Raw genomic sequence first — 15,882 nt, 5'->3', positions numbered from 1 at the left:
CAGGAATCAGACAAGAAAAAGAAACGTATCCAAATTGGAAGGGAAGAGGTAAAATTGTCACTATATGCAGATGGCATGATACTATATATAGAAAACCCTAAGGACTCCACGCAAAAACTACTAGATCTAATAAATGAATATAGCAAAGTAGCAGGATACAAGATTAACAGTCAGAAATTGGTTTCATTTCTTTACACTAACAATGAAATATCAGAAAGGGAATGTAAAACAAAACAATACCTTTCAAAATTGCACCAAAAAAAATAAAATGCCTAGGAATAAACCTGACCAAGGAGGTGAAAGACTTACATGCTGAGAACTATAAAACACTCTAAAACATTAATAAAGGAAATTAAAGAGGATTCAAAGACATGGAAATATATCACATGCTCTTGGATTGGAAGAATTGGTATTGTTAAAATGGCAATACTACCCAAAGCAATCTACAGATTTAATGCAATCCCTATCAAATCACCCATGACATTTTCACAGAACTAGAACAAATAATCCACAAATTTATATGGAACCATAAAAGACCCAGAATTGCCAACCCTGAGGAAAAAAAAACAAAGCAGGAGGTATAACTCTTCCAGACTTCAGACAGTACTACAAAGCTACAATAAATAAAGTGGTATTGGTACAAAAACAGACATACAGATCAATGGAACAGAATAGAGAGCCCAGAAATAAATCTACACACCTATGGTAAATTAATCTTTGACAAAGGAGGCAAGAATATAAAATAGGAAACAGACAGTCTCTTCAGGAAGTGGTGCTGTGAAAGTTGGACAGCTGCATGTAAATCAATGAAGTTAGACCACACCCTCACACCATGCACAAAAATAAACTCAAAATGGCTTAATGACTTAAACGTAAGATATGACACCATAAAACTCCTAGATGAGAGCACAGGCAAAACATTCTCTGACATAAATCATACCAATGTTTTCTTAGGTTGGTCTCCCAAGGCAATAGAAATAAAAACAAAAATAAACAAATGGTACCTAATCAAATTTACAAGCTTTTGCATAGCAAAGGAAGCCATAAAATAAGCAAAAAGACAACCTATGGAAGGGGAGAAAAATATTTGCAAATGATGCAACCAACAAGGGCTTAATCTCCAAAATATACAAACAGCTCACACAACTCAACAACAACAAAAAACAAACAACCGAATCAAAAAATGGGCAGAAGACCTTAATAGACATTTATCCAAAGAAGACATACAGATGGCCAAAAAGCACATGAAAAGATGCTCAAAATCACTAATTATTAGAGAAATGCAAATCAAAACTACAATGAGGCATCACCTCATACCAGTCAAAATGGCTATCATTAAAAAAATCTACAAAGAACAAATGTTGGAGAGGGTGTGGAGAAAAGGGAACCCTCCTACACTGTTGGTGGCAATGTAAGTTGGTGCAGCCACTATGGAAAACAGTACGGAGGTTCCTCAGAAAACTAAAAATAGAATTACCATATGATCCAGCAATCCCACTCCTGGATGTATACCCAGACAAAACTATAATTCAAAAAGATACATGCACCCCTATATTCATAGCAGCACTATTCACAACAGCCAAAACATGGAAACAACCTAAATGTCCATTGACAGATGAATGGATAAAGAAGATGTGGTACATATATACAACGGAATACTACTCAATCATAAAAAAGAACAAAATAATGCCATTTGCAGCAACATGGATGCAACTTAGAGATTATCATACTAGAAAGAGAAAGACAAATACTATATGATATCACTTATATGTAGAATCTAAAATATGTCACAAATGAACATTTCTACAAAACAGAAACAGACTCACAGACATAGAGATCAGACTTGTGGTTGCCAAGGGGGCGGGGAGAGGGATGGACTGGGAATTTGGGGTTCGTAGATGCAAACTATTACATTTAGAGCACATATAGCACAGGGAACTATATCCAATCTCCTGAGATAAACCATAATGGAGAAGAATATTAAACAAAGAATGTATATATATGTAAAACTGAGTCACTTTGCTGTTCAGCAGAGATCAGCATAACATTGTAAATCAACTATACTTCAATAAAAAATAAATTTAAAAAATAAAAAAGACAAAATTGAAAAAAATTATAAAATAAAACAAAACGAAATGTTAAAAACAAAACCAGAAACAACCCAAGCAGCAGGAGCATCTAAGGAACGGAAACAGTTAGCAACTGTGGGAGCTGGGATGTAATCAGGCTTGGGTTCTTGCTGTTTTTGACTCCAGTAATGGCTAAAATCTTTTTCTACATTTATTCTTTTAAAGGCTGTGTGCAAAAAAGAAAACACACAAGTTACTTTTATATTCTTCTAAAGAGTCTTTATAACTACCGATAAGAAGATGAGACAAAGAGGAGGTGGTCCCTATGGATGGTTTCTTAGCTTCATTACCTTGTAGGGTATGATTCTCAGCCAGGCAGAATTAAATGGGATGATGAAAAACCCATGGATAATAACATTTAAGACCCAACTTAAAATTAAATAAAATCCTAAAATGAAAACAAATAAGTAAATAAATAAACGCCTCCTACTGCTTTACAGATTCATTTTGGCAGGTAAAGACCTTCTCCTGGTGGTTCCCCAGGCTTATGGGACTACCTTCAGAATTGCAGTTGTGCTGGTTTGGAGCTAGTTTTAAGGCTGTTGCTAGGTCTACAGTGGGATCTGTAATCAGTGTGCTTGTTACTAGGGGCTCAGGTGAGTGTGGATTATGTCCAGTGCTGGGTGGATGAGACTGGCTCCAGTACTTTTGTTCAGTAGGGTGGTCCTGGGCCATGGTTCCTTTTCAGGGTGTACAGTTGGGTCCTCAGTTAGTCAGCCTATTTCTAGGTTTGTGAACTGGTGTGACTCCCACCAGGACTCCCACAAGGACTCCAAACTTTTACACATTATTATGTGCCTGATGGAAATTATTACCATTATAAAGCAATAAGTAGAGCCCATAAATATTCACATATTTGGGTGACTTGTCATGTTAGTGCATTTAATCAAATAAAAAGTATTATGTCTCTTGGATATATTTTATTTATTAGAGAAACCCATAGTTTTTCTACAAAGCAATCACTATTATTTGGGACCTTGAATATTAAAAATCTCTCTCACATCAAGAAGATGTAAATGGGTAGGGTAATCAATGCATAAGTTAATGAGAAGGATATTACTGAAAATATATTTTTTAAAGAAGATGATCACTAGTAACTTTTGCAGAGAAGTTTTGGCTGATAGACTAGCTAGGAGTCATACTAAAGGCATTTGTAAGTGAATAAATACATAAGAAGTGAAAGGCACCAGGTTGGACTACACATTTTTAAAAATATTTCAGTATAAAACCTGACATTGTAATTGTTTTATCTGCTCTTTAAGGTGATAAATCCCAAAAAGAAAGGAAAAAAGAAGAAATATACTAACTCAGGAACAGTAAGTCAAATTTTATGTTATTCATTAAGGATTCAAATAAATGAATAAAAAATATATATAACATTTTGTATTGAATAAAAGCTACTAAACACTGCACTGTTTCACTTAGGGTTTTAATGTGAATGTATATAATAAAAAATTAACTTCCTATGGGAATTGTAATGGAGAACACCTTATAGGAGGTAGCGACCCAGCTTCCTGCAAGTTGTCCTAGGGGTAGAATGGCCTCTGAGAGAAGGTGAAATTTTATTATGAATTCTTCATTCAATGAAATCACACTAGAGAAAATCAAGTAGACCTGAAAAAGTGTAAGTTGTAATAAGAAATATTATACTCTTTATAGGCTATACTTAAGACTTGTTTTATAAGATGTGAAAGTATTTGTTTATAGTTCATTAAAATTGACAACTCTGTGGAAATGCTGGACTAAATCAGTACAGGAAGGTGCAAAGATGAAAGTAAGTTAAAATTGTGAAAAATCAAAAGCATCCTATTTTGATAAAAAATATACTGAAAATTTTATCCTATGATTAACTGTCCTTGGGAGAAGCAAATATAAGTTCCCTCCAAGTTTTCTTTTAAAAGATTTTTATAAAGCAAGACATTTAAGATATTAGATGGCCTCATTACAGGTCTCTGACAAAAACACCCCTTTCTTTTTATATGGTTTAGTTCACTGATTTTGATTTTTTAGTTTTAACCATTTTCTAGCTTCCTTTCATCTTTCCTTTATATCTAAAATGAGAAGTAACACAGTGTCCTTGTAGATAATTTGCACGTTGTTCTTCAAAGGAAGTAAACTGGTCATAGAAAGGAGTCATTTAATTTTTTGGCCCCTTTTCTTCTGATAATTTTAAATGTAAGAAAAATCAGTCCTAGTAAATTTTAATAAAGAATAATATCTTTATTGATGTTCAAAATGCTAGGAAACATTATTTTCTCTCTAACAGAAAAAAAGTCCATTTAGGGATGCAATTAGTACCAGCAGGTAATTCTGCCTTGTTTTTTTCTTTTTTCAGGTCACGTTACTTTCTTTCTCGGTAAAAACAGAAGTTTCATTCCTTGACTATATTAAGGGAGGGTAAGTCATTCTCTGAAATTGTTTCATTGCTTAGGCAATGGTGAGAGGCAAGTTTGAATGTGTTTAGAAACTTCATGACAACAGCAGTCAGAAACATCACTTATGTAAGCCTCTTCCTAATTATAATTAAGCAGGGTTTTTTTGGGTTTTTTGTTTTGTTTTGTTTTGCCAATACTGATTTATTGCTAGAGTGTTGTCAAGCCAAAGAAGGATTGAGAGGATGAGGGGGGCCAAAGGAACAAAGACAGTTTCCCACAAAACAGAGAGCTTACCCCCTTTTGCTCTTTGTTAAGAAAACAAACAAACAAAAGCTATACTTGCCCAAATGGGGAATCTCTGCTATATATGGGCATCTTGAAACCTGCCACCTGGATACATAAGACTAAGAAGCTACAGGGTGATTGTTTCAATAAAGTTAAAAGAAAACGTACTAATTAGGAAAAAATGTTTGCCAACTCTCCTTAGTATTCTGATGTTTGTGCATATTTTTGTCTTTAAAAGATGAGAAAATAGAAAGTTGAATTTGTCATAAAAAATAGATTCCTGTATAAATAAACTCCTTGGTAGCTGTAGATAATAGTTGATCCAAAAGATGGACATCTCTTAGCATGCTCTTTATAAACTTAAAAAATGTGCTTGATAGATCTGGCTATAATTTGCATGTTGAAATGATGATTTGAAGTTTTAAAATACTAAAAATTCCTTTTAGTTTTTGTTTTGTTTGTCTTTTGGCTTTGCTTTGTGATCATGTGAAGTGGGTAGTGTATGTGTGTGTGAAAGAAATACCCAATAAGTATTGTCAGCAGGACAAATCAAGTAATATTTTGATGTGAATCTATCAGTAAAAGAAATTTTCAGAATCTATTACCAATAAATCACTTTTATTGGTTGTTCACATTCTCCTTTTGAGGATTCTTAGGGCTAATTAGAGCAAATGGGTTTCTGCAATACTTAAGCAATAACAGTATTGACAACTGTCATTTTTATGCTTCTTATCACCTCCAAGATTTTTTTGTGTTTGTTTTTGGTTTACACACATCCTACTTATATAACACTGCCTGTGCTGGAAGAAATGGTAGTGACCTTTTTCTGACAGAAATCAGTGTATAAATGGAGCCCCAACCTATGAAGTACACTTTGTTCCAATCCTGGCTTCCCAAGGGTTTTATAAGAACCCATCTTTTAATTTACAAATGGGATATGGAGAAATAGAGTTTGAAATTTACTACATAGTTAATCTAACTGGACTTATATTAATTTTTATATAATATTATCTAAAAAGGACATGAGGAATATCTGCATATAAATCATTTTTATATGAAGATGTATATAACAAATTTATATATTTTTAAAATATACTACAATTACATGTTTACCTATTATTCATCACTATTTCTAATACTTATTATACAGATATTGTCCCTTTGATAATGGAATCTGAATTGAGAAGCAATATAATTATTGTATTCTGTGTCTTTATGTGTCTTTGCTCTTAAGGACTTGTTATAAGCAATTGGGCACAAAATATAAATTCTGACTTTTATTAATAGTATGGTGAGGAGATCTGGCTTTATCATGACACTCCTTATCACTTCAATTTCCTGTAGTTTACATGAGTCGCCTTAGTTTCTTTCATGACCTTAATGATATTTATATCCCTTCACTCTGAAGTTATTGCTTATATTCCTACAAAAAACTTACTCTCACCTATCAACTTACTATACAGTGTAATTTGCGTATAATAATAGCTAACATCTGCTGACAGCTAAGTGCCTCAAGGTTATTAACTCTACCTATCTCTCTGTTGGTCCCTTTCCTTTTCTGCTCACCTCCTTTTTCCTTCTCCCTCTTTCTCTCATGAGTAATATTCACGTTGACAATTCTCTGTTTTTCTAAAAAAATAAAGAAGTTTATTTACTTGATGTACTGTTAACTTTCAGTCTTTGTATAACTAATATTTTCTATCTCATTGCTGCTAGTCAAAAATACAGTTTAATTTACATAGCCTAAGGGAAAATGATGCTTTGGCATGCAGGATATCTAAGAATTTTTCCATCAGATATTTGTGAAGATTTAAACTTATTTAACTGTGAGTTATGGGTATTTATTATGATGGCTACTTCATAGAATTCCTGACTCTAATTATGGGAAATGAGGAATAGAGTTTTATGTTCTCATCTTTCTTAAAAATCTCTTTTGGTATGAAAATAACAAATTGTAGCAATTTGAAATGAAGAACATGAAAGCCAGTGTGGAAATGTAGCTACATCTATTCCAAATATTGCAGCAAATTACTTTTATTTTTCTTAACAGATTTCCTACTGATTTTTTTTAGACATTGTAAGGGACTTCCCTGACAGTCCAGCAGTCAAGACTCTGTGCTTCCTGCAGGGAGCACGGGTTCGATTCCTGGTCGGGGAACTAAGATCCCACCTGCTGTGCAGTGTGGCCAAAAAAAGAAAAAAAAAAAAAAAGATAGACAGTGTAAGCTTTCTTCCCTTGCTATTAAGAAATCTCAACCTCCAAGTAGATAAATGCACCGCCATGATGGAAAATTATGTTGAGCAGACACATAATTACACAAACTTTCTGAATAATAGCAAAATAGAATATAATGAACTACATTCATTTCAAATTAGAACTAATTATAATAATTGACAGTTAATTATTATAGTTTCAATAATGGCTATTGACTCTCTTGTGAATAATATCAGTCAGAATTTCTAGTCTCTTGCAACTAAAAAAATTCTGTAAACTGTTAAACAACTCAGTAATATTTGGTACTCTTCAGAGTAACTTTTTTCTGAAACTACAGAAACTTTTTTTTTTTTAGTGTTTTATTTTCAGTTTTGAGGAAAAGAAGTATTATATCTCCCAAATTTTAAACATAAATATCTATATTTGTGTTCCACATTGTAAACATGAAATGTGAAATGGTACAAAGAAAGTAATGTAAAATGAAAATAATTTATTATGAAACTAGAATCCCCTGTAGTCATACTCTCTAGAGATAATCACTGTTAGAAATTTATTTATTCCCAAACACACATCATTATTTTTAATGAGTGGGATAGCACTGTGCACAATATTCTAATGTATATTTTCTTCATTAAATATATTTTATATATATGTTTCTGTGTCAGTACTTATAGATCTACCATATTTTAATAGTTTTCCATCATATGGATGTACATAATTTAGTTTAAAAATCTCCTGTTGATACACACTTTAGTTGTATCCATTTTATTTTCATATTATAAACAAGGCTGCAATGTAAACCCTGTAACATAGCTTTTTTGTACACTTCATTAAGCATATCTGCAAGGTCACATCCTAGAAATAGTATTGTTGGTTTAAATGGTATGCATATTTTACAATTTGTCAGGTATTTCTAATTTATTGTGTTGACAAAAGGGTAATAATAATAATTTATACTTCTAACATCTGTGTATGCAAGTTTACCATATACTTACCCTTACTGAATAGCATCACTACTTTTTCAACTTTGCTAATTTAATAGATAAATATTATAACTCATTGTCAGTTTTTATCTGTGAAACCTATTTATTAGCCATTGTGATGTCCTTTGTGAAAGTCCATATTTAACCAGCCGTATCTTTGGAAACACAGGTTTCAGAACCTTTTATTTTTGCTTTTCCCCTGCTCCCTCTTCCCTAGTCCCACCAAAAAAGATTGAGTATTTTCAACTGAGAACACCAGACCAAAGGTAGCAGGGAGCTACATCCTTCAGTACAGTAAACACTTCAGATAAACTTCCCCAATATTCACATCTTGGTCTTTAACACCACTTCTCTTCTGCACACATCTAAAGAGACTCTTTTTAATCTAGCCTTGCCTTTTGCCCTGTGATTACATTGAAGAAAAACAATAAAATTAACTAACACTTTGGGCTGCAATCAACGAAGCAATCCAAAATGGTATTTTGGAGGTCAAAACTATTTGCAGATTTGTGGAGTTATCAAGGTTAGTTCTTTTGAAGAGATGTCCCACCATATTTCTGAATAAGTACGATATTTCAGAAGTGATTGGAACCAAGTGTTGCATTCAGTTTTGTTTTAATAAAAGTTATAGTAACTACTCACTTTTAACTTAAAATACCAAGATATCAGCATTTGTTACTGGTATTTGTGTATTGTTTTGTTGTTAACTTGGGTGAGTATCATTATTGCTAATTTGGGTGGCATCAATTCAGGAACCTACTCACCATATTCTAGTCTAGCAGAAACTATTGTTGAGTTTTACTTATGCTGAATCTTAATTGACAAGTAAAACTAGATGTTTTCAAACAAGGTGGAAGATCATCATATAAAACATGAGTAACAGCAATTACATTGGTACTCTGGCTAGCTGTGGGTTATCCAAAATAACATTAGTTTAGGTTTCCCTGTATTCATTTTGTTCTCTACATTAATTGTATAAACTATTTTCCTTATACTGGACAACATGTGGGAGCATGAGAATAGACAAAGAGGGCAAAACAGGTGACTGGTGTGGAACATGTAGGACTAACAGATTGTGATTAAACTCTTAGAAGGAAATTCTTGAATCACACTTTAAAATGTAATCTCTCTTCTTGTTTCATCTCACAAAAAATAATTGAATAGAAAATTTTGAAAATATTGTTTTTTCATGAATCCAAGTGGAAATTATGTATAGTTAAGAATGAACACATTTAAATATTAAATAAAATTGTTCTCAATAGTCCTTTAATATCTTCCCCTTCAAAGAAACTTCTTTATATGTCTAATTCTTACTATTGGATTTCTAGGCTTCCATTACTGTAGAGACAGACATGGGGGTTTGTAATCCAGTTAACTAAATTGTCACACTCTTCGCTTAAAATTCCTATTTGTTTTTAATGTTTCATTATGCTAAGAGATTTGGGAAAAAAGAGTGGAAAATCAGGCTTAAAGTGGCTTTCTAATTAATCTATATTTATTCAGTGGCTACTCTATGTTCAGCTCTATAAAAATATTTTGAGAATGAACAATTAAAATGGTTACTGACCTCTAAATATCTACATCATTATTGATGTAGATATTTACCTGATTGATTGTTTGTGAAACCATGTTGTTAGTGTGTTACTTTTCATTCATTGTCTCAGTTCCTAACACACTGTGTTTAGCTGCAGTAGACAGGTTTATGGATTGAGGTACACAGTGAGCAGATGAGACAGATGCATTCTCAATCAGACAAGGTCCAATTTTTATGGAAATATTCTGTGAAATAAAAATTTAATTTTTAGACCTTCTTTTTTTCCTTTTTTTTTTTTTTTTTTTTTTGCTAAGCAGAACCATGCTTTCCCTGGAGCATAAGATACAATTTATGACTTGAGGTAGTAAAGAGTTTTATTTTCTAAATACAATAATATCCACAAAGGAGGTCTTACTGTAGAGTAAAAAAAAATGGATTGCCTCTTCTGGGCTGTTGACATTGGGGTTATTATTTTTAATCATACTCTGTATGTTTTTCCTGTGGTTATTTTATTTCTCTTTACTTACTAAAAATGATTTTAATACTAAAATTCTGATATAATTGGCAGCCAAATATGTTTACTCAGTAATCCTTAATGTATGACATTGAATATCCCAATTATCATTGATAAGGACAATGCCAAATTCATTGAAAATCAGAGACAGTTCTGAAATCTAAATACTCCTTTAAGGTAACATCATCACTTTTATAATAATTATAATTTGTGAAATGGGTTTATTGACCTCTACAGACAACAGCTCACATTATGAGTATCTGAGGATAGAATCATAAGTTTCAATTTGGTTTTGTCTGCCTTTCAGTCCTCTGTTTCTCTCAGGTCTTCATGAAACTCCACCACTAACATGACCAAGGAACAAATATATATAAAGTTTTTCGCATTTCTTTGACTGGCAGATGAATGGGGAAAACAGATCTCAAATTCTCATGCACACTGAGTACCCCTAAGCAACCAGAATGTCATGTCAACCTGAAACCCTAATCTACACTTTTATCAGAAAATTGAAGGTATTAGAAACTTGCAGACCTACAGACTGTCATTTACTTCCTGTGAAGAAAGCCCAAAATGTCATCCACCTCGTCCCAAATGAGCTTCGCAACCACTTATATACAGTGGTTGCTAGTTTCCCTGGTTACCATTTTAATTGTTCGTTCTCAAAATATTTTTATAGAGCTGAACATAGAGTAGCCACTGAATAAATATAGATTAATTAGAAAGCCTCTTTAAGCCTGACTTTCCACTCTTTTTTCCCAAATCTCTTAGCATAATGAAACATTAAAAACAAATAGGAATTTTAAGCGCAGAGTGTGACAATTTAGTTAACTGGAATCCACCCCCTATATCTGTCTAGCTTAGATTTTATTATCTTGTGACCTTCCTCTTTCCATGCCTCATATCATAATCACCAAACAAAACAGATGGACCAGGCTTTCCGGGATTAGAAAAAATGCTTTTGTGTTGCCTCTGCCAGAAATCATCTCAACTCTGTATCTGGGTTTTAGTGACTTGGAAGAAGGCAAGATCAAGATGAGAAGCATGAACTGCTTATTTTCCTCACATATTAACTGAAAGGGAGCATGAGAGAAGGTAATAGGGGAGCCCCTAAGTGGGCAAGTTCTGGGAAAGAATCAAAATAAGGGGTAAATATTTGGCAAAAAATCAAGTCGGTTAAATAAGTGGTTGCTGAAGGCAATGCATAACAGTGGCCAAGAATTTGGGTTCTGGCACTAACTGCCTGGTTCAAATCCTAGATTTGTCTTTTGCTAGCATAACCTGTTTCCGTTTCTATGAAATAGAAATAAAAATAATAATACCTATCTCACAGAGTGACTGTGGATTAAATGGCATATACCCTCGATAAATGCTAGCTATCATTTTTCTGAATAATCTGAATTTGTTTAAAGTTCTAATATGTCTTTTCTCATTGTTGGTGTTAAATGTCCTAATTAACAGAGACATGGAGAGAAAAAGACATATTCAACTTTAAAAGGCAATAAGTCTTATTTTTTTCTTTTTCTTTAGTTCAATTCTCTTTGGAGGATCATGCAAGGTTATTCCTTCCATTGTAGTCAATTACAACCCAAACTCTTGACACTGAATCTAAAACTTGTCTGAAATTATATGCAAAAGGTTTATATTCCACTCCAAGTAAAAAGTCTTAGGAGAAAAATTAAAGCTATCTACCTATTATTGGCTCATTGTAGAGGCTAAAAGTGGACTTTTTAATATGCTTATTTTAAAGGTGAGTTGAATATAAGTGAGTGCCATTATTAACGAGCTCCATAAGGATTTTTAATTGAAGCAAGTGCAATGATGCTATAAAATATTTGCCTTAGTTTTATACAGTTGGTGGCATTATATTAGATATGTCGTCTCAGGGAGCACATCTTGCCAGAACATGCAACACAAGTTTATTTTCTAGTCCAGTTTCTTTTTGAAAACTGAGTATACATAACTAGGATTTTTTTATAGTGCTTCTTGTTGTGACACGCAAGTGTTTTGCATTCATCAAATAAGTCGAGAGCTAAACCCTGCAGTGCTGAATGGGGATAAATATAATAAAAGTAAAGCCATTCTGCCTTCTAGAAATACATTCACCTAAAACATTATTATATCTAAACTAAACTCATCTAAAATGTGATTTAGAAAAGAAACTTTTGGAAGTATTAAGAAGACTCATAAACACTGTTTTGGTTAATGCTTGATTCTAATTTTTATATATACAAAATGCATGCTTGAGAATTCTAAAGATGTCCAGTTATAGCCTTTAAGATTGTGATTTAATTGCCAGCTTATGTTATTTTTCAAATGATTTTTTCAGAACTATATATTTCAAAGTCAAAGGAAATTGCATGTACATTTCATCATCAGAACCAGTGCTAATTTAGCCAAAATATTGACAATCTATTTTGTACCAGGCAGTTTCTTAGTTATATTTCATTATCAGAGTGTGTACTTTTAGCCACACTATGTCTAAAATAGTTTCTTTCTGGTGGGAACTGAAAGCTTGGCAGCCAGGGGAAAGGGAAACAGAGTTAAGCAAATAAGGGTGGTTTACCAAGGGCAGGTTGTGGAAGGGTGGGAAAATTTATCTCTGACATTGCTTAGAACTGGTAGTGTATGGTGATATTAAAATGTAGACTGTGTATTAGTAGATTACATTATTGTTTTTAAGTTATCTGCAGACAATGTACCTCCTACTGCCTACACCCTTGGAGGTTCATTACCCCAGCCATGATACACCACTTACCTTCAATATGGGAAGAATTAATGAAAAAAGAAATATACATATATGTTAATGTAAAGAGAGAAGTGTTTCATCTGACTCAGCAGAGGAAAGGATTAATATGAATAAGGAAAGGATGACATGGTTGCTCAAGAGATTGGTCCTCCAGCACGCAGAATATTTATTATATGCAGGTACTTCAGGATTTTATTTCTGATAAGTAGAGGGCTTCTTCAAATTAGCTGGTACCTTTTTATCATATGAGAAAATTGAGATTCTGGGACATGTTAATTTTGCAAATGAGTCACAACTAGCTAGCTAGTTGTAATTCTGAAATTCAGACTCCAATCTATAATTTAAAAGTTCATAGCTTTCCTACTAGGTATCATGCCTCTTCAGCAACTACCTCATTTAAAATGGGATTCTAGGGAATCCCCTGGTGGCCCAGTGCTTAAGACTCAATGCTTTCATTGCTGTAGGCCCAGGTTCAATCCCTCATTGGGGAACTAAGATTCCGCAAGCTGCAGCGTGGCCAAAAAAAAAAGGGGGGGGATTCTATTGGATAGTGCTTCTCTTTTTGGTTAGAGGTTGATATGTTTTATTTTGTTTTCTTTATGTCACTTATGTGATATTTTCTAAACTAATGATTTGTAAAAATGTTGGCCATCTTGCATACCTACCTTGATAAGGAGTCCTTGAACTACAGGATGATCAGCTTACCTACTTGCAAAGTTGTATTTTGGAACACTTTAATTGTGTTTAAAAAAATACTGAAATTAATCTTCAAAACCTGGAGAATGTACAAAGGTTTGTTAATTTATGAAAACTAGATTTAATAAGGACCAAAACTATTAGCATAAAAAGTTTAGGAATCATATCACTTGTCTCCAGTTTCTTTTTATTCTTACTTTTGACATTTCATTGATCTCACAGAAATCCAAAATTTTAGGAAGGATAGGAAGGAAAATAAAGCTAGGATCAGAGCTTATAATTACTTCCTGCAGGGGGATTTTGTTTGAGGAAGTACCCAGATGACACCTTCTAACAAAATTAGATCATTTATGGTGGTGTTTTGGTTTGGGTAGACTGGGACCTTAGAAGCCAGTGTGAAGGAAAGGAAATCTGACATGGGAGGATCAGGTTGTAGAAAAAACCTGAAACTCTGATAGATCTAGAAATTTGATAAATATTACACACTCCAGTTTTCAAAGAAATATGCTAAACTTGGGTTCTAAAAAACTAGCTTCAATATGGTGATAATAATCATAACAACTACTTCTTGAGTGCCTGCTATAAAGGACAGGTGCTTTTCTTGTCCTTACAGCAACAATCCAAGAAAGATTTTGTTAACCCTAGCTTATTACAAATGAGGTGCAGAGAGGTTAAATAGCCTTTCAAAGATCATATTGCAAGTAGGTGGAAGTATTTATATTTTAATTTGTATTTGTGTATCTCAAAGCCTGCCCTCGTTCTAGCAGACCTCACTTGTCAAGGGCAAATAACCCTGTCAGTAGTTTATGGGCACAGGAATCCGGAATTTTGAAGATGTAGCAAAATTTAGAGTCAGGCAGCTGTCTGTGTTGTCATTCAGGTAGTTGAACTGCTTTTAAGAAAGAGGGGAAAGGTAAGGCAGAAAAGTTCAAAGTTTAGTCCATGGTGAGCTAGGGTCAAGAAGGATTAGGCTGCGGCTTCCCTGGTGGTGCTGTGGTTGAGAATCTGCCTGCTAATGCAGGGGACACGGGTTTGAGCCCTGGTCTGGGAAGATCCCACATGCCGCGGAGCAACTAGGCCCGTGAGCCACAACTACTGAGCCTGCGCGTCTGGAGCCTGTGCTCCACAGCAAGAGAGGCCACGATAGTGAGAGGCCAGCGCACCGCGATGAAGAGTGGCCCCCGCTTGCCACAACTAGAGAAAGCCCTAGCACAGAAACGAAGACCCAACATAGCAATCAATCAATCAATCAATAAAATCTTAAAAAAAAAAAAAAGAATTGTGTGTTTAAAAAAAAAGAAGGATTAGGCTGGATAATAGTGCTTGAGGAAGTGAACCTGAGTTCAGGGCAGGTTCCAGAACCCAAGGGTGAACTAGAGTGCATCTCAGTAAATCAAGGCAGAAGCATAGTCTTGGTATTGGCAAGGCAAGAATGAAAAGAATATTAGAGTTGGGTGGGCATCTCAACTTCATTTAGGGTTCTAGAGTCCAATAGCTAGTTGGTCTGAATCTGCCTTTGTCAAGATTAATTTAAAGAAAGGTGGAGAAAGTTCATCTTTCATGTTGGATAACGTTCAGTTTGTTTAACTGAACAGAATTTGAATTTGGGAAGAAAGTGAAACAATCCTTCTGCACATCCCCATCACAGTTAGTTCTTGATTATTAATTCATAACAGCTGTAGAAAAGTTATCTAAGATGGTATCACTCTGTGTGTGTGCATACATGTGTGTATGTGTAGCTTTCTTTGACATGCACATATATGTTTTCTATGTATCTTTGATGTGCTAGTTAAATTTTCCACATTAACATCTGATTTATCTGTCATTCACAACTTTCAGAAAGGTGGCAGAATGAAATAAGGACAGTTTCCAAGAGTATATTTCAATAGTACTAGGACATATGCATTAGGAAGTGTCATGAGATGTTACTACTAACTCATGAAAATTTGCAGCCGTGCCTTTTTTATACTATCTGGGTTTCTTGAAATCCTGTTCTTTTTTGTCTACTTCTAAAACATAAAATGAGAGCTACACTAACACTTCCTAAGCAAAATGTTTCAAGGATTTATATGTGATAGCTTTATGAATACTCTGTCAAGAGAAATTTCATATGAATTCAGTTGTGTTGTTGTTGTTGTTGTTGTTTTTTAACTTTGACTTATGCTTGCTTCTTTTTTCTCTAACATTAGGCTTCAAAAAATATTAAAGGTAAAGTAAATAAATTAAAAAAAATAAAAAGGTAACAATTACTGATAAATATTTATTTTACTTTTATGACAAACCATTTATCAAAATCTTCAAGAAATCTGTTTTAGCCTAAGGTTGTAGTATTGCTAGCAACTTTCTTTAAAACTTTTATTAGCTAATATTTTCAAAATACAAAAAATGTGGCCCTTGCCATAATA

General features: G+C 33.7%; 1 protein-coding gene across 1 annotated transcript in view; it reads left to right on the top strand.

The window, feature by feature from the left end:
* CPNE8 (copine 8) overlaps positions 1 to 15,882 on the top strand; it is a 326,808-nt gene that overhangs the window by 249,681 nt on the left and 61,245 nt on the right. The window contains exons 12-13 of the mRNA XM_082351373.1: positions 3,392 to 3,445; positions 4,465 to 4,526. Of these exons, the coding sequence (XP_082207499.1) occupies positions 3,392 to 3,445; positions 4,465 to 4,526 (116 nt within the window). The remainder of the gene's footprint in view (positions 1 to 3,391; positions 3,446 to 4,464; positions 4,527 to 15,882) is intronic.

The sequence above is a fragment of the Balaenoptera borealis genome, assembly GCF_965194805.1.
Source record: "Balaenoptera borealis genome assembly, chromosome: 13".
Lineage (NCBI taxonomy): Eukaryota > Metazoa > Chordata > Mammalia > Artiodactyla > Balaenopteridae > Balaenoptera > Balaenoptera borealis.
Note: the sequence above shows the minus strand (reverse complement) of the source record. Positions and strands in the feature narration are given on the sequence as shown.